The 20,910-nt window shown below is 34.9% G+C and overlaps 1 protein-coding gene across 1 annotated transcript; it reads left to right on the forward strand.

Moving 5' to 3' along the window:
* Nucleotides 1–5,030: 5,030 nt before the first annotated feature.
* Adh4 (alcohol dehydrogenase 4 (class II), pi polypeptide) lies at nucleotides 5,031–20,512 on the forward strand. Its single transcript, XM_046459102.2, has 9 exons — nucleotides 5,031–5,163; nucleotides 6,478–6,579; nucleotides 7,737–7,878; nucleotides 8,325–8,412; nucleotides 10,045–10,276; nucleotides 14,337–14,597; nucleotides 17,061–17,196; nucleotides 17,695–17,833; nucleotides 19,984–20,512. Exons 1-9 carry the CDS (start codon nucleotides 5,146–5,148, stop codon nucleotides 20,006–20,008), a joined length of 1,143 nt encoding a protein of 380 aa, XP_046315058.1. The 5' UTR covers nucleotides 5,031–5,145; the 3' UTR covers nucleotides 20,009–20,512.
* Nucleotides 20,513–20,910: the final 398 nt, after the last annotated feature.

A 20,910-nucleotide genomic window follows, 5' to 3' on the forward strand; every position in this document is an offset into this window, starting at 1 on the left:
TAAAAGTTGGTTCTTTGAAAAAATAAATAAGATCGACAGACCCTTAGCCATGCTAACTAAGAGAAGAGAGAGAACTCAAATACGGGATGAAAAAGGCAATATCACAACAGACACTTCAGAAATACAGAAGATAATTAGAAATTATTTTGAATCCTTATACTCCAATAAAATAGAAGATAGTGAAGGCATCAATAAATTTCTTAAGTCATATGATCTGCCCAGATTGAGTCAGGAGGATATACACAACCTAAACAGACCAATATCAATTGAGGAAATAGAAGAAGCCATCAAAAGACTACCAACTAAGAAAAGCCCAGGACTGGATGGGTATACAGCAGAGTTTTACAAAACCTTTAAAGAAGAACTAATACCAATACTTTTCAAGTTATTTCAGGAAATAGAAAAAGAGGGAGAACTTCCAAATTCATTCTACGAGGCCAACATCACCCTGATTCCTAAACCAGACAAAGACACTTCAAAGAAAGAAAACTACAGACCAATATCTCTAATGAACCTAGATGCAAAAATCCTCAATAAAATTCTGGCAAATCGGATACAGAAACATATCAAAAAGATGGTGCATCGTGATCAAGTAGGATTCATCCCTGGGATGCAAGGCTGGTTCAATATACAGAAATCAATAAATGTTATTCACCACATCAATAGATTTAAAGATAAGAACCATATGATCATCTCAATAGACGCAGAAAAAGCATTCGACAAAGTACAGCATCCCTTTATGTTCAAAACTCTATAAAAACTAGGGATAACAGGAACATACCTCAATATTGTAAAAGCTATCTATGCTAAGCCTCAGGCTAGCATCATTCTAAATGGAGAAAAATTGAAGGCATTCCCTCTAAAATCTGGAACAAGATAGGGATGCCCTCTCTCACCACTTCTGTTCAACATAGTTCTCGAAACACTGGCCAGAGCAATTAGACAGACGAAAGAAATTAAAGGCATAAAAATAGGAAAAGAAGAACTTAAATTATCACTATTTTCAGTCGACATGATCCTATACCTAGCTGACCCAAAAGGGTCTACAAAGAAACTACTAGAGCTAATAAATGAATTCAGCAAAGTGGCAGGATATAAAATCAACACGCATAAATCAAAGGCATTCCTGTATATCAGCGACAAATCTTCTGAGATGGAAATGAGGACAACCATCCCATTCACAATATCCTCAAAAAAAATAAAATAAAATACTTGGGAATCAACCTAACAAAAGAGGTGAAAGACTTATACAATGAAAACTACAGAACCCTAAAGAGAGAAATAGAAGAAGATTTTAGAAGATGGAAAAATAAACCCTGTTTATGGATAGGCAGAACTAACATCATCAAAATGGCGATATTACCAAAAGTTCTCTATAGGTTTAATGCAATGCCAATCAAAATCCCAACGGCATTTCTTGTAGAAATAGAGAAAGCAATCATGAAATTCATATGGAAAAATAAAAGACCCAGAATAGCAAAAACAATTCTAAGCAGGAAGTGTGAATCAGGCGGTATAGTGATACTAGACTTCAAACTATACTACATAGCAATAGTAACAAAAACAGCATGGTACTGGTACCAAAACAGGTGGGTGGACCAATGGTACAGAATAGAGGACACAGAGACCAATCCACAAAATTACAACTATCTTATATTTGATAAAGGGGCTAAAAGCATGCAATGGAGGAAGGATAGCATCTTCAACAAATGGTGCTGGGAAAACTGGAAATCCATATGCAACAAAATGAAACTGAATCCCTTTCTCTCGCCATGCATAAATGTTAACTCAAAATGGATCAAAGAGCTTGATATCAAATCAGAGACTCTGCGTCTGATAGAAGAAAAAGTTGGCTCCGATCTACATATTGTGGGTTCGGGCTCCAAATTCCTTAATAGGACACCCATAGCACAAGAGTTAATAACAAGAATCAACAAATGGGACTTACTTAAGCTAAAAAGTTTTTTCTCAGCAAGAGAAACAATAAGAGAAGTAAATAGGGAGCCTACATCCTAGGAACAAATCTTTACTCCTCACACTTCAGATAGAGCCCTAATATCCAGAGTATACAAAGAACTCAAAAAATTAAACAATAAGAAAACAAATAACCCAATCAACAAATGGGCTAAGGACCTGAACAGATACTTCTCAGAGGAGGACATACAATCAATCAACAAGTACATGAAAAAATGCTCACCATCTCTAGCAGTCAGAGAAATGCAAATCAAAACCACCCTAAGATACCATCTCACTCCAGTAAGATTGGCAGCCATTATGAAGTCAAACAACAACAAGTGCTGGTGAGGATGTGGGGAAAAGGGTACACTTGTACATTGCTGGTGGGACTGCAAATTGGTGCGGCCAATTTGGAAAGCAGTATGGAGATTCCTGGGAAAGCTGGGAATGGAACCACCATTTGACCCAGCTATTCCCCTTCTCAGACTATTCCCCAAAGACCTTAAAAGAGTGTACTATAGGGATACTGCTACATCAATGTTCATAGCAGCACAATTCACAATAGCTAGACTGTGGAACCAACTTAGATGCCCTTCAATAGATGAATGGATAAAAAAAATGTGGCATTTATACATAATGGAGTATTACTCTGCACTAAAAAATGACAAAATCATAGAATTTACAGGGAAATGGATGGCATTAGAGCAGATTATGCTAAGTGAAGCTAGCCAATCCCTAAAAAACAAATGCCAAATGTCTTCTTTGATATAAGGAGAACAACTAAGAACAGAGCAGGGAGTAAGAGCATGAGAAGAAGATTAACATTAAACAGGGACAAGAGGTGGGAGGGAAAGGCAGAAAGAAGGGAAATTGCATGGAAATGGAAGGAGACCCTCATTGTTATACAAAATTACATATAAGAGGAAGTGTGGGGAAAGGGAAAAAAACAAGGGGGAGAAATGAATTACAGTAGATAGGGTAGAGAGAGAAGATGGAAGGGGAGGGGAGGGGAGGGGGGATAGTAGAGGATAGGAAAGGCAACAGAATACATCAGACACTAGTATGGCAATATGTAAAACAGTGGATGTGTAACTGATGTGATTCTGCAATCTGTATACGGGGTAAAAATGGGAGTTCATAACCCACTTGAATCAAATGTATGAAATATGATATGTCAAGAGCTTTGTAATGTTTTGAACAACCAATAATAAAAATGTTAAAAAAAGAAGAAGAAGAATGTATTAGGGTTTAGATATTAGGTGTTCCTCGAAAGCTCTTACGTGAGACCAGGGAAGAAGTTTAGAGGTGAAATGACTGGATTATGAAAACCTTAACCCAGTCAGTGAATTAATCCCTTGATAGAGATTCACTGAGTGGTAACTATAAGCTGGTAGGGTGTGGTTCAAGGAGTGAGTCCCCAGGTCTTGTGTTCAATCCCCAGTACCATTTGGTTAGCTAAACTTAATCTATCTCTGCTTCCTAGCTCTATATTCACAGCTACTTTTCTCCACCACACTCTTTGGTCATGATGTCTGCCTCATCCCAGGCCGTAAGAAATGGAGTCAGCCATCTATGGATTGAGACCTCTGAAAACTTGAACTCCCAAATAAAATTTTCCTCCTCTAAAATTGTTCTTGCTCAGTCTTTTGGTCACAGCAAAGAAAAAGCTTACTGAAACAGAAATCTTCATTTTCAAAAGTTCAAGGATTTACTATTCTGAGGCCTCTTCCAGCACACCACTGGTGCTCTCCTCATCAAGGAAATACAAATATAGAACACAATTACAGGGGCTGGGGATGTAACTTCAGTGGTAGAGTGTTTGCCTTGTACGCCTGAGGTCCTGTGTTCAATCCCCAGTACCATACACACACACACAAACAAAAAAGACATATACATACTGTTACACACCACCAGAATATCAAAAATTTTAAAGTGTGGTAATTGTAAGCATGGGTGAAGATGTAGAATAATGAGAATTCTCCTATACTGTTGATGGTTAGTGAAGTCACTTTGTAAATCTCTTTGGCCTTGAGTGTCAAAGTTGAAGATCCAATAATTCCACACCCGGTCCAAAGATTTATCAACCAGTACAAGACACCCCATTTCTCATAATAGCCATATGAGTGGAGTTCTAGGGGAGTTGTGGCCCACATCATGAGTGGTCACAAACCCAGGAGGTCAGAAGGGCACTGTGGTTGCAGGAATTATGGTGTTCCTGAGTCAGTCAGAGACCCAGAACTATTGGGGAGGGTGGGGTTTGATAGTCTCACATGCCAGGAGGAACATGTGATTAAACACTGATTAAACATTGATTAAACATAGCAGTGATTAAACATTGTTCCCCAGATCACAACAGAGGTGTAGGGGATCTTGCTGGTCTGAGGTGATGCCTTTTTAGCAACCTGAACATAAGTATTTTAATATTTTAAGATGGCATCCTTACTAGTATACGTAGGCTGAATATCATCCTAAATTTTCCCTAAGAAAACTCAAATACATGTGCAACAGGATACATGAAAAGAATTTTTATGCAACCACTAAGTTATCATAAGCACAAAAAGGGAAAGGGGGAAAAAACGGAAAAGAAAGTGGATGAATAAATTATGGTCAATTCATGCAGGGGGGTTTCTACAGTAATGTGAATAAATTACAAGTACAGGCAATGTGAATGAATGTCACAGAGGAAAAAAGTACATGAAAGAATACATACATTATGATTCTGTTCACATAATTTTAATAGATAAAACTATTATATAGGGAAGCATAGATAGATAGTAAAACCATAAAATAGGTAAGGAAAAGATTATTCAGGTTGTGAAGAAGAGTGGGTAAAAGGGAGGTTTCAGAGCAGTAGAAAAGTCCTTTATTTAATAATTATTTTTAACTCATCCTTATGTGTTTAATGCATGTTTCTCTATTTTATATTTTGCCATAAAAGAAAAAAGTAACAAACAAAGTCTTGGACTATCTAAGAACAACAAATTTACAGCTACAATGTGACAGCAAAAGTGACTTGGTGAGAGGCAGAGCTATGAAGCAATAAAATAGAATGAAAATGATTGGAGACTGGAACAGCAGCAAAGATATTTATTCAAAGATTTCATAATACATGGACACAGAGCGCTCTGGATAGAGGTCAAAGTCTTATTAAGTCAGAAAGAAATTTCCAAGGAAAACTTTGCAAGAAAAATGGGCACCAAGGGGAAAGTAAGTAAATAAGCTACATCTTATTTCAGTGTGTGCTTTTTTGTGTCCTTGTATATTTGCTAAAAGAGGCTTCCTTCAGGTATTACTCCCAGAGCACAGCATTTAAAGTTGAATAAAAGGATATGAGTGATTCCTATGCTAGAAATTTATTCTAAGGAAATAACTGATGATTTGCCAAAATGTTTTCTAGAAGGGTACTCAATTAAATATTATTTAAATGCCAGAAAAATAGAAGTTTAAGTAACTTAGTATAGCCATAAAACAATATTAATTGGTAGAAGAAAGATTACAAAATACTACATATACTATGAACACATTTGGGATACTCAAAGGGATTTACATCAAAAGCATAAAATGAGTAATAAAAGTAGAGATGAATTCTTTCCTTTTTTGCATTTTGAAACTTCCTGTAATTAATATACATTTCATTTGTAATAAAATTAATGATAATTATAAACATAATTCTAAGTCATACGAAACTATTGAAAATAGATCTTAAAATGGTCAAAGACTGAGAAAACTATTTTAAAATGTAGTTAGAATGGAGAATGATAAGTTCATTTCTTTAAATGTTGCTTATATTTGAAATAAAAGTAGAATTTGATGCTAGAAAAAAATTTTAATCCTGGGATTATAGAATCCTAAATGTTTAAATTTCTTTTCAAATGTGTTTACCCAAATTATTGCAAAGAGACAAAATTTTTATTTAACTATAGCCTACTAATAAATTTAGTAATTTTGTGAGCCTCACTTTTCCAATTTTTAATGAATCACCTAGGGATTTTGTTCAAATGCAGATTTCAATTTAGTAGATTTGGGCAGGACTTTCTTCTCTAAGGAGTTTTCCCAGATAATGTGAATAACTGCTGGTCTTGTGACCACACTTAAGTAATAAACATACAAAACACATCTGTGTTCTAACAATGAAGACTCAGGTAATTCAGAGCAGCTTACAAATGGTTCATTCAACAAATACTTATTGGCTATCTACCAAACCTTTTAAAGACTATAAATGTATCTTCTTTGTTAAGGAAAAAAATAAAATAAAAGCACTAGGGTTAATCTTAACACACCTGTTTTTTTTAATAAAAAGTGTAATGAGTATAATGTAGAATTTAATATGTTCAATTAAGTTTCCTTGTCTTAAAAATAAAAATAAAATAATTAAATATGATATCCAACCACAAACACCTCAACTGTTTTTCATAAAAATATGGTATCAGCACACTGTTTTTATCCCCACAAGATCCTGTGTCCTGTCTCCCTCCCTCTCTCTCTCTCTCTCTCTTTCTCTACCTCCTTTCTCTCTTTCAGGTTATTAAATGCAAAGCAGCCATTGCCTGGGAAACAGACAAGCCCCTTTGCATTGAAGAGATTGAAGTATCTCCCCCGAAGGCTCATGAAGTTCGAATTCAGGTGAGTGGAACATTTCCCTGCCTGAAAGGGACTCTCAGCACAAAGTACTCCATTTCTTTCAGTTATGTCCTGTAATGGTCTGACTGAGAGTCTTGTTTTCACTGTGGAAGAGCTGTATTTTTAGGTCCACATAAAAATGGGCATTATCCCCAAGAAGGATAAATTATTGATCATTTTTGTAATTTTTGATGATGACTTAAAATTTAGTTGAACAATCTTAATCTTGATTGTCAACCCTTAATCAGACAAAAGAATTTGCTTTGGCTTAGAATTAGTTTACTTTTTATTATTCAATTACCAATTATTGGAAAGTGTTTTTTAAAAAAAGAGAGACCCAAAACAAGGAAGAAGGAAACCCTTGAGAACTGTCCTGGACATTATGAGGGCCTAGGTGCCCAGAGGAATGGCAGGAATGGGTCATCAGAGAGAAGAACAAAGAACAATGTCACAGTTGGCATAGTTGGACATGGTCTCCATTTTTTTCTCAGGGCATAGTTGGACATGGTCTCCATTTTTTTCACATTACATATGTGAAAATGAATGGGATAGCCTCATAGACAGATCCTAAAGAATTATACAAGATACATTGATAATTAATTATAAAAAATATCTGTCTTTTAACTATAAAAGATTTATTACCTTGCATACAATCTCAACAAAACTTGAAAAAGCCATAGAAACCCACATTCCCTCCATTCCCTCTGCCTAATAATTACTTATACCTATTACATTTGCTTTTTCCTCTCCTGGAGATAGTAATTACCAATCCTATCTCTCTCTCTCTCTCTCTCTTTTTTTTTTTTTTTTGGTAGACACAATATCTTCATTTTGTTTTTATGTTGTGCTGAGAATCGAACCCAGTGCCTCACACATGGGGCGCGCTACCACTTGAGCCACATCCCCAGCCCCCAATCCTATCTCTTTTTGTGATCTTTCTGACAACAATGAAAGGTAGAAAACACAAGTGCTTTACAGGAGGAAAAGAATCTAATCTCGTATAGTTTTTATTCATTCTTTTTTCTTAAAATGTAACAATTTTATTGAGTTATAGTAGTGTTGTAATGCTTCAATATGACATTGGGCTTAAAATAATATATAATATCTAATCCAATAATATAACTGCAGAAACACCACTCAAGTCTGTGATTGCTTTATAGGTAATAGCCACTTCCATATGCCATACTGATGCCAACAGTATTGACCCTAAATTTAAGGAGGCTCTTTTTCCAGTGATCCTTGGCCATGAATGTGCAGGAATAGTGGAAAGTGTTGGGCCAGGAGTGACCAACTTCAAAGCAGGTATTTTAATTTCTGATTCCAATTAAATAAAAATCTCAGTGTTTTGTGTGTGTGTGTCTGATAATTTCACATAGCCCGTGTGATTCAGCTTCTCTGATATACAAGGATGTTCTGTTCCGTGCAGAATATTTGGAAATGTAATAAACAATAGTCATGCTATAGAGAGTTGCACTAATAGCACCATCTCTGACAGAACTCTGTACCTGATAATACCCATTTGGATTTGTTAGTTGATTCGTAAGAACTTTTTTTAAAAAAAGACAGTATATACAAAACTTAAGAGAATGCACAGTCATGTAAGGTAATAAATATTTTAGCTACCTGTACTTTCAGTTGAAGATAAAATTTATACTATAAAAATGGTGTTTTTCCACTGATTCATCTGCAGTAAACTATTTACAAGTATCATCTTTAGGCACTATCCAATATGTGGCCTTTCTTTCTAGGTGACAAAGTCATTCCATTCTTTGCACCTCAATGTAAAAACTGCAAGTTCTGTCTGAGTCCTCTCACAAATCTTTGTGGAAAACTCAGGTAAGCTTTATACACTGGTAATGAGAGTATACATTGGCATGAATATTTGGGGCAACACATTGACAACACCCAAATGGAGCTGAAGAGAAGCAATCCTGCCCCCTAATTCCACTTATAGGTATATACAAGACACTGTTCCAAATGCATACTAAGAGACATATGCTAGAATGTTCCTTGCAACATTGTTTATAACAGCAATCAACTGAAAGCAGCGTGAATGTCCATCAATAAGGTAGTAACACAATGGAATATAATATAAAAATGAAAATGGCAATGGCTGGAGAGTCTAAATCTTTATTACTCTGTTTGTATTTTACTGAGACTATAGGATTCATTTTTCCTTAATGATGATTGAAACTGGTTATTTAAGAAGTTAAAATGATACCACTCTAAAAATGTTTTATTGTGCCTTGATTATCTTACCTATAAAATAGGGATGATAATATCAGCTGCTTTGTAAAATTGTTAAATATATTCAAAGAATTATACTATTTTGCAAAGTTTAGATGAAATTATGGATTTAGACAATGATCATAAATTATAATATCACAAAAAGAGATGATCAGAAATTATGTCCCTCCAGATGAAATGCATTATACCACCTTTGAAGTATTTCCACAAAACTATAAAACCTGAATCACATCAAGCATTTATATTTTTAAATGCTTATTTAGAAAGAAAAACAAAAACAGAGAAAGATGTTAAACCAGATTTCATGAATGTGATTGGCAAAATCCACTAAGAGGAAATTTCTATAGAACAAATGATTCAGTTACAACAAACAAATTGCAAAAAAAAAAAAAGAAAAAAAGAGGAGAGGAAAGAATCTACAAATTAAAAGAGATTCAAGATACATGTCAACCAAATGCAATATGTGGACCTAAAAGAATCTGAGAAAAACCAGGAGACATGGCCCATGCCAGTAATTCTAGTAGCTGAGGCAGGAGGATCACAAGTTCAAGGGCAGCCTCAACAACTTAGCAAGACCTTGACTCAAAATTTTAAAAAATAAAAAGAGTTGAGTATGTGGCTCAGCAGTAAGACACCTCTGGATTCAATCCCCAGTACCACCCACACACACAAAAAGAAAAAATCTCACAAAGAAAGAAAAAAAAAGAATCTTTTAGAGATACATACTGAAATATTTCTATATAGATGAAAATGGTAATGTCTGAGATTTGCTTCAAAATAGTCCAAGGCAGGGAGAGAGATACAGTTTGTGGAGGGGTAATAGATGAGAATAGATTGCCCTTGAGTTGATAGTCCTGAAGTTGGTAAATGGGTACGTGGGAGTTCAGTATGCTATTCTACTTTCGTATCTATTTGAATTTTCTGTAATAAAAAAATGTATGAGCTAGTATACATACAGCCCTTGCATTTAATGAAAGTTTGTTCTTACCTTTAAAATACTTCTAACAGACTATATGTTAATGTGAAAAGTGACAAGTTATTTTCTCAATTTTTCCATCTTAACTCCATAAAATTGCCATTAACAAATAAAAACACCCAACATTTTTTGTTGGGAAATGGTCCGTCCCATTTACTTTCTCCTTCTCTCTCTCTCTCTCTCTCTCTCTCTCTCTCTCTCTCTCTCTCTCTCTCTCTCTCTCTCTCTCTCTCTCTCTCTCTCAGGAATTTTGAAACTCCTAATATTGATCAAGAACTAATGGAAGACAAAACCAGCAGGTTTACCTGCAAAGGAAAATCAATTTACCACTTCATGGGAGTCAGTTCATTCTCTCAGTACACGGTGGTGTCAGACGTCAATCTTGCCAAAATAGATGACGATGCAAACTTGGAGAGAGTTTGTCTGATTGGATGTGGATTTTCATCTGGCTATGGGGCTGCAATCAACACTGCCAAGGTAAATTGTTAAACACAGATTGTGTAAAACAGAGGTTACTGGGAGGCAATATGATAGGAAGGACATAGAATTAATTATCTTCAAATGCTGGCTATGTCATTTATTACCTGTGACTTTAAGCAAGTTATTTAATTCCCAAGGATAATATCTACTACAAATACTTATATAGATAATTAAATTATATTACATATATAAAACATCTGGTTTAATAGCCAGCATATAGTTGGCACCTATAAGTGTTACATATAATACCAGAATATTTGATTAAAGACTAGCCCTGATTTAAATACATCCTGTTTAAATATGTTCCATAAATATAAATGCTCATCCTGGGACACTTGACCCAAAGGGCAACAGAAAATATAGAAACCCTCAAACACCTTCCTCCGGCCACCTCTACCTTCTCCCTGATGCTGTAGATTTTTCTCTGTCAATCAAGAATAACTCATCTCTGCCTCTCATCCTATCCCTTCAAGGCTTCAAAAGAGTGTCTCTGGTAGCAGTCCTGAGGGTGGCAAGATGTGTCCCTGGAATCACATGTTAGAATTTAAAAATTTTACAAGGCTATTTAAGCTACAGACCAGAGAGACATCAAGCAAGGCCTTCTTATTTTAACCTCCCTCATGTCAGTCTTCACCCCTTGACTCAAAACTGCAAAATGCAGCCAATGTGGTCTTTCTAAACAATAAACAAATCTGTTTTCCCTCCTCTTGCATTGTTTCTTTTCTCCCTAAATAAATCCCTCAGTGGGCTACAGTGACTCTTTTTCACCCTTTGCACTATTCACAATTCCCAGGGCCCCACGCTGAGTCCTCAGGCTTCACTCACTGAGGTCTCTGGGCCTTTCCACCTGGGTTGTACCAGTATAGCAGAGTAGACTCCCCAATCTCCCTCAGGCTGTCTCCCTTTAGATATCAGTTCTTCTTAAGAGCTATTAACTCTGCAGCTTTCTCTTATTTACTTTATTAAATTATTTTATTTAATAAAAATCACATATGTGACAAAATGTAATGCCCTAATATATTCATACATAGTGATATGATTAAATCAAGCTAATTAACATATCCATCACGACTTTCTTTTTTCTTGTGGTGAAAATTAAAATGTGCTCTCTTAACAATTTTCAAACATACATTATTATTTATCAATACCATGTCCTACAATTTATTTCTCCTAACCAAATATTGTGTTCTTTGACCAACATCTCCCCAGTTCCTCATCCCTCCTCCTCCCCGGCTCTGGTAAACCACCATTCTGCTCTCCACTTTTAGGAGTTCAATTGTTTTAGATTCCATCTCTAGTAAGATTCTGTGTCTTACTGTACTGAATTGTCTTTATGTACTGAATTCTTTTGCATAGCATAGTGTCCTCCAGGTTCATCCATGTTGTCACAAAGGACAGGATTGCCTTCTTAAGACTGAATAGTATTCCATTGTGTATATAGACCACATTTTCTTTATTCATTCATTTGTTCATGGGCACTTAGCTGGATTCCATAACCTGGCTATTGTGAATAACACAGCAATGGATATAGGAGTGCAGCTACCTCTTCAATATACTAATTTCATTTCCTTTATATATATATTCAGAGATAGTTTTACTAGATCGTATGGTAGTTCTATTCTTTAATTTTTTGAGGAATCTCCATTCTGTTTTCTATAATGGATATACTAACTTACATTTCCACCAACAGTGTGCAAGTGTTTTTTTTTTTCCTCCACATTTATGCCAACATTTGTTATCTTTTGTCTTTTTTTAATTTATTTAATTTATTTGTTTTAGTTGTTGATGGACCTTTATTTTTTATTTATATGTGGTGCTGAGAATGGAACCCAGTGCCTCACACATGCAATGCAAGCACTCTATTGCTGAGCCACAACCACAGCCCTCTTTTGTCTTTTTGATAATAACAATATTAACAGATGCAAGAAAATAGCACATTGTGGTTTTTTGCATTTTTCTGATAGAGGTTTCAAGCTAATTTTTTAACATACCTATATGTCTTCTTTTGGCATATATGTTTCTCTTTTGAGAATTATCTCTGTCCTTTACCTATTTTTTTAATTGGGTTTCTTGTTTTCTTACTAGTAAATTGTTTGAGTTCCTTATAAATTTGGGGGATTAACACCTAATCAGATGTACTACTTGCAGAAATACTCTCCCATTTCATAGCTTGTCTCTTCACTCTGTTGGTTGTATCTGTGGATGCACAGAAGTGTTTAAGTTTGATGAGATCTCAGTTGTCTTATTTCCTGTGCTTTTTAGAGTTACACACAAGAAATCATTGCCTTGACCACTGACATGAAGATTTTTCCCTACATTTTTTTTTCTCGTAGTTTTACATTTTCAGGTCTTAACGTTTTAATCTTTAATTCATTTTGAATTGATATTTGTATATGGTATAAAATAAGGATCTACTCTCATTTTCTATATATGGATATAAGTTTTCCCAGCACCATTTATTAAATAGACTGTCATTTCCTCATTGCATAAATTAAAGCAAGTGATGTTTGTCCTCTCTGTTACTTATTTTATTTCCAATTTAAAAGGTGTTAAAAATTTCTCTGGGACATATTTTCTCTTTCTCTCTCTCTATTTCTTTTCTTTTGGGGGGAGGAGGGGCTATGATTTAATCCTAACAGCTTGCCATCCTCTTTGGGAAATATTAATTAAGCATCTCTCTATATTCTATACTAGTAAGTAGAATAAATATACCAATTATAGCATCTTTTCTTACCATTTTGTATAGTGTTAATTTAATTCAATATAACAAGCATTTATTCAAGACTCAACACAGAGAAGACACTCTTCGAAAATAATGGAGAAGATTAAAATGTCTCTGCCTTTAAAAAAACTTAGTCTTTAAAGAAACACATACACATAATTATTCATGGCATATTCAATATAAGTTTTTTGTGAAAGGAAAAGCAAAAGGATAGGCACTATTTCTAGCTGAAGAATTAAGAAAATTTTCATGAAGAAATATGCTTTATATCAGAAATAGAAGTACAGGTTAAGTTTTTTTGTGTTTTTTGTTTGTTTGTTTGTTTGTTTTGGTCTGTGTGTGTGATGCTGGGGATTGAACCCAGGGCCTTGTGCATGTGAGGAAAGCACTCTACTAACTGAGCTATATCCCCAGCCTAGGAATAGGTTTTAATTAGAGGAAATTAAGATCAAAAGTACATCAGGCTGAAAGAACAGCAGGAAATAAGGCATGAGGAGAGGAAAGTGCAATGATTTGTTGTGGGTGTTGTAATGGGAATATCATGGAGATGGAGCTGGAATGTAAACAGAGGTCAGAGAGCAAAGATCCTTCAATGCCATGCAAATATATTTGGACTTCAATTCCATTTAAATGAATTAACAATTTAGAATGATCAAGTGAGTCAATTCACATTTTAAAAAGTATTAGTGATCCTTGAAAACTATAGTGTTAATAAAGCTAAATTAGATTTATTAGAAATATAGATGTCAAATGACCTATAATCCAATTTAAGAAGAAAAAAATAAACAGTTTAGAATGTCTGGGGTTTTGAATTTTGTTCTGACAACATTAAAGGAAAAGTAAAACAAGGGAATTATTTCCACTTGGGTTAGTCTCTTATGCACTGATAACCTTAATAGATTTTAAATAATTCTCCAAATTTAAGTGGAAATGCATCATTTTCACATTGCTAATTTTTTTTTCTGTTGGCAACATATATACCTTACAACAGGCAGTCTTTTGTTTATATGTTTGAACATTCATCTCACCCTCTCCTTCAAAAGAAAAAAATATATAGGACAGCTGCTTTATTTTATTATTATTATTATTATTATTATTATTATTATTATTATTATTATTTACTGGGGATTAAACCAGGGGTGCTTTACCACTTAGCTACATCCCCAGCTGTTCTAATTTTTTGAGACAGGGTCTCACTAAGTTACTAACGGTCTTGCAAAGTTGCTGGGGCTTGCCTCATACTTGTGATCCTTCTGCCTTAGCTATCCAAGTCACTGGGATTACAAGCACCACACGTTGCAGGACTAGCTTCTTTAACAGTGTCTCTACCTACAGGTCACACCTGGTTCTACTTGTGCTGTTTTTGGCCTAGGAGGTGTAGGTCTTTCTGCTGTAATTGGTTGTAAAATAGCAGGAGCTTCCAGAATCATAGCTATTGACATCAATAGTGAAAAGTTTGCAAAGGCCAAAGCCCTAGGAGCCACTGACTGCCTCAATCCTAGAGACCTGGATAAACCTGTTCAGGAGGTCATCATTGAATTGACCAATGGAGGTGTGGATTTTGCCATTGATTGTGCAGGAGGATCTCAAACTATGGTATGTATATTTTTTTCCTCAGATATATTCAAATTTATAGACACTGAAATTCTTCATATATTGCCTGTATGTTCTGGTTGGCTGTTTACCTCATTTTATTTGGCTTAATAGTCAAAGAGGGCATTTCTCTTATTTCTCTTTTCCTTTTTTTTTTTTTTTTTTCTTTTTTGGAAGTACTGGTGATTGAATCCAGGAGTACATATCCAGCCCTTCTTAAAATTTTTTTTATTTTGGAACAAGTTCTCATTCATTTCCCAGGCCAGCCTTGAACCAGAGATCCTCTTGCCTCAGCCTTCCAAGTCACTGGGTTTACAGGCATGTACCACTGTGGCTGGCTAGCTGGGGTAAGGGGCATTTCTTTAGCTAATTAAAAATTAAGAAACCCCCCAAATTATCTTTTAGGAATAAAAAACTGGAATGAGAATGAAATTGGGAATATTATTTCTAGCCTAATATGTTGAGCATTTAAAAGGAAACTCAAAAGAAAAATCAACTTCTACAAATAATCAACAAATAATGCTAGCGTGGCTGCTTATCACAAGAGAAAAGTGAACTCACAAAGATAGACAGTATTGGCATTTGGGAAGTGCTGTGGTTTGAATGTGCTGCTCAAGGTTCAAGTGTTGAGAGTTTGGTCCTCTGTGTGATCATGAATTTGATCTTAATGATCTCTAATCCTCTAGTTTAGCCTACAGAACCCAATAGAACAATTACAAAGTTAAAACAGTTTACAGTTCAAGAAAGTTTTGCCAATTCAACTAAAAATAGTTCTTACCAAAAGTTATCACTGTCTACCAAATGAAACCCTGTATTTGCATATAGTGCCATTTCAACCAAGTCATCATTATAGAGGATAATTCCTTGTTTGGAGCAATGCTCCAAAATGTAGGAAAGGAAATAGGAAAAGCATTAAAAACAAAAACAAAACAAGAGTCAACTTGTAAAGAGTAAACAATTACTTTAAGGAGACAAGTAGTGCCTGTGGTCTTTTCCTCTATCCATGTGTCTTTTGATACAGTATATGTAAACAAAAATGTTTCTGCAATACAATAAGTGCAGAGAGTAGAAGTATTAATCTTTAGAAGTGTTTACAATTCTCAAAACAATAAATAAACACATATTCAAATAAAAAAATTCAAAACACCTCCCAAAAGTTCTACATCATTGCATCTTCCATCACTGGTATGAGAGGAAGAAGGGAGAGAGAGATTGATTGCTTCTTTCATACAGTGATCAGTGATGTGAAGGAGGCTATTACAACATCTATAAAAGTTAAAATTGACCCAAAAGGTCAGAATCAAGTTGACCACAAGCCATGTGGTACAAAGTTTACACTTTTCTTCTATAGAATCAGTCTCAAAAGATTAAAATTGTGTATCTATTTACCTTAGGATTTCTATATGGAATGGTCATTCATAAGTATATATCTTCTTGAAGCTTATTTACATGTTCAGTTCTTGGCATTTTAATATTAACTGCAAATTTGCAGTAGGTTAACATAATAATGTTCTCTCTTTCCCTCATGCAAAGATCAATGTATGTCCAAGCAACTCTCCTGAGCCACCATCTTCCATGTGATAACTCAGCAATCAAGGAAATGTAAACTCCTGGCTTCAGTCTCAACTTGAGGCCATCTTTGTTGTTAGAACAAGAGAAAAGATGGTTGGCAGGATGCAATCTACCTGTGAGAGGGCTTAAAAAATGTAGGAAAGCAGATGAAATGTTTAATGAACAGAACAGTGTTATTTTCTATTAAGACTTTTGCCCTGTGTTTTAAATAGCATTGTTTTATTTATCCTATCTTTTTGTTTGTTTGTTTTTTAAGTTGCAGATGGACAGAATACCTTTATTTTATTTATTTATTTTTATGTGGTGCTGAGGATCAACCCCAGTGCCTCACACATGCTAGGCAAGCCATCTACCACTGAGCCACAATTGCCAGCCCCTATTTATCCTATCTTTACATCTTCTAAGTACATAGTGTACTCCTCATTTCTTAGGCTCCAGGAAATAACTGATTTTTCATGACTTTTAAAGATTTTGATCCCAGGTCCCTGGAATTGCAGATATTTTAGTAAATGCCCATGGTGGATTATCAAAACCTTGTTGATTAAAGTTTATAACATCTTTTTTAGATCTTTCCTAACTCCGTGTATGTATGCTTCCCTTGATACCCAATGATTTGTATTGCAGAGTCAGTCTAACTACTGTATTGTACAGAGTAAAATAATTGTTTTATTTGTTTCTTTTTGGATAAGCTAAGAATTATATTGAATGTTCTATCTATAACACAACACTACAGCCTCAAGGATCAATCTACAATGACAGTATAACCTCATTAACTTGAATCCCAGTATCTAGTATGCAGAGTTCGATACATTTTTCCTAAACATTGTATATATCAACACTGGAGTTTATGTACTACTTTTCTACTGTCTCAGGTAATCTTTGTTTCACTTTCAGAGAGCAGCCCTGGACAGCACAGTAGTAGCTTGGGGATCATGTACTGTGGTTGGAGTAAAGTTTGGTGACAAAGGATTGGAAGTTTCTCCAATAGAGCTACTATTGGGCCGCAAGATAAATGGAACATTCTTTGGTGGTTAGTTTTGGGTTTTTTTCTTTTCTGTCTTCATAGCTCTTAATTTTCTTCATAGTAGTACAAAAATTCTTAGAATAAAGATTATGGAAAGAAAATAAAAATAAATTATTTAAATAATGAGTACATAGAATATATGTAAAGAGTACAGAAAACTGTTCTATTTATTAACTGAAAGTAAGTGAAGTTTATATGAAAACTACAATTGGCAAATTGAAATTTAATTCACGTTACATTGAAATGAACACAGATGAATAAAAGGTAAACTTTGATTTAATTGAGGAAGTTCCTTACCTAGAATAGAAAATAGTCTTGAATTTTGCTTATGAAGAAAATTTTTGTAAAAGAACAGAAAGTTAAAGATGGAGGGAAAGAGTTTAATCATTTGAAGCAACATGGATCTGACCTAATAATTTCATTCATTCAGCAAACACACTGATGAAACACTTTCTTCATGTCAAGTACATGTATTTATTTATTTGCATTTTGGCCAAATTATAGGTTGGAAAAGTGTAGATTCTGTCCCAAAGCTGGTTAATGACTACAAGAATAAGAAATTTGATCTGGATGCATTGGTGACTCATACCCTGCCTTTTGACAAAATCAATGAGGCATTTGACCTGATGCACCAAGGAAAAAGGTAAATTACCAAATAAATGATTGAGTGTTTAGAAAAATTTTATGATGATTTTATTTTTTTTTAAATAATTGCTTTGTCTTTTCTGATTTTCTATGTCATAAATACTAGATTTGCTAGTACTTCTAGAAAATATATTAAATAATGGTCATTTAAAAAAGATAAAGGCTTCTATTTCTATAATATACACTGCTACCACATAGAGTACTATTATAAATTGACATTTTTTTTTCTCTTTCACAAATAAATGTTAACTCAGTTGGGTTGATCCCTGGAAGGAGAGGTTTCTATAGTTTAATGTTAGATCCCTATGATACAATATATTCCTAAATCTGGAAACATTATGTTTGGCAATTTTATACAAAGTGCTTATTCTACACCCTTTATGATCTGTGAAGCCATGGAGATGGGAGAAGAGTGACAGGTACAGATACATAATAAACGCTTCAATTCTCTCATTCTCTTGCTTTGTCACGAGGCTCCTATAGGATACCCCGACTGACAATTTTAGCTATATTGTGTTGTCTTTTCTTGGAGCCTAAGGATTGATTTATAACAATGTCCCAATTGATGAGTTCCTAGGGGTTGGGGTAAGACTAGTATCAATGATTTTAGTTAAAATATCCAAGCAGTCTTGATCTATAGATTCAAAGAGAAAAACACCAAGAACAATGATATAGAGGAGATGCAGGATAAAGAAGAAATGAAGAGAGAAAACAGCAAAGGGCTGGGAGGCATAGGTCTTTGGTATCAGTACCCAGACTACTTCATGGGAAGGAAACCTGAGAAAATATTCCCACTGACATAAATCCCCAATTTACAAACATGTTATCCACAAAATATCAAAAAGAAGTTCAATTAAAAAAAAGAAAATATAAAATGTTGGGGTTTGTTTTTAGGGAGTTTTTTGGGGTTTGGTTTTGTTTTGTTTTGTTGTTTTTTCAGTCTTGGGAATTGAACCCAGGGACATTCTACCTCTGAGATCCATCCCTAGTCTTTTTAATTTTGAGACAGAGTCTTACTAAGTTGATCAGATTGGCCTGGAACTTTAGATCCTCCTGCCTCTGCCTCCCAAGACACTGAGATTACAGGCACGCACTACCCTATAAATATTATTTTTTAAAAAACCACATAAATTTAGTATATAAGCCCTAAATAGCTTACACAATCTCAATATGTCCATAGGAATATTCTTCAGGTTAGGAGTTGGGTTGGAGTTTAGAGCCTTAGAATCTGGTGGTCAGCTCCTCTGCCACAACCCCTTGACCCTGGAGTTCTTGGTCACCGATATACCCACAAACTAAATGAAAATGCTGCATTGCTTTATTAGATGGGCAAGCCTCCCATAGTCTAGTAATTAGTGGCAGAGTAGAAGCCTAGGGACAGATTGTGAGTGGGCCTTTCTACTCCCTCACTGGCTCCCTGAGGAAACCACCTGACCACCCACACAGATGAAAAGATGGCAACAGGAAAAGCAGAAGATGGGCCTTTCCATACACACTTACCATATGGGAACAGGAAGCACCCAAGAGGACAGATTTTCCCAACAAACCAACTGTACAAAAACAAGGGAATGGATAGAAGGGGATGGGGCACCATAACTGACTAGCCTGCTAAGATGCAGTGAAGCTGCCTCAGAGTGAGGAAAGGACACAGAGGTTCTCCCTCCACAGGTAGATGTAGCCTCCAGTTCCTGGGTGAAGAAAATATTTAGGCATGATATCCTAATGATTGCCAGGGCTACACAGCTCCAGAGTAATGTTTGAGAGAAAGAATTTTCTGCCTTTGAGGCTTATCTCCCTACTTTGTTTCCAAATGTTAGAATTATCAAGAATTGAAAACATTCAGATTCTCAGAAAGTAACATCTCAATACAACAAGTTCCCCCTCCTTTGATGTCCAACTTGCCCTTGGCAATAGGAAAGCCGAGAGCAGTGACTATTCCAAGCCCCCTAGTTTTCTAGTACCATCTATATAACATTATTAATGCTATGAATGGGAGAGGATGAAAAAATAAAAGAAATAAGACTTTACAACGTGAATGTTTATAAAAATTAGACCAAATCCTGAAAAGAAAAGACAAAAATTATTTGTTGGCTTTGGCTAAATGTTTCATGTAAATTGTACTTATTATTGTTTTATTGTTATTAACAGCATCCGAACAGTCCTGACCTTTTGAAGATGCCAGTAACAATTTGGAATACTATTCAATTGAATCTGAACCTGTCTGATTAATATATTACCTGAGAGGATGAACCAAAGAAAGCTATGAGCTGTAAATGCACATTTCTGTTAATTTCTCAACATAAAATATCTATAAATGTATTACATTTATATTTATATATATTTAAAATGTATTCAAATTTCCTATATTAAATAATTATGATTACTGAAGTATTCATGAATAGAACCATGTGATGTTTAGAAATTGTTTAAAATTAGTTCTGGGGAGGTGAGAGTGGGTGATGAAAGAAAAACCATACATTTGTAATTTTTGAAGTTGGTAGAGGAAACTGCAAGGAATTCCACTATACTGTTCTCTCTACTTTTGTCTATGTTAAGAATTTTCTACAATTCACCAATTTTTACTGGAAAAAATCACTATATATTATATACATATATAAAAAAATACTATCAAATAGTTTTTGTGTTTGAATAAACTATAAACTACTCTTTTAAATAAGCTGATAGATAGTTTTTCTTTTCAATATCTGTTAATTTCTTTTCTCTTAGCCTTACTTTATCATTATGTACTATAATCATACTATAGGATATAAGAATCTACATAATAAAGATTTTTTTGGGGGGGTGCTGGGGACTGAACTCAGGAGTACTCAATCACTAATCCACATCCCCAGCCCAATTTTGTATTTTATTTAGAGACCGGGTCTCACTGAGTTGCTTAACACCTCACTTTTGCTGAGGCTGGCTTTGAACTCACAATCTTCCCATCTTGGCCTCCCTAGCTGGGGGGATTACAGGCATGTGCCACCACACCCTGCATATAAAGATTTTTAAAAAGAAAAAAAAATACATCTACCACCTCAAAGTTCTACCTGAAATAACTGCCATTTAATCTTT

This window comes from Marmota monax, unplaced genomic scaffold (assembly GCF_021218885.2).
Source record: "Marmota monax isolate L192 unplaced genomic scaffold, Marmota_monax_Labrador192_F-V1.1 WCK01_AAM20220418_F8-fsc00002, whole genome shotgun sequence".
Taxonomy (NCBI): Eukaryota; Metazoa; Chordata; class Mammalia; order Rodentia; family Sciuridae; genus Marmota; species Marmota monax.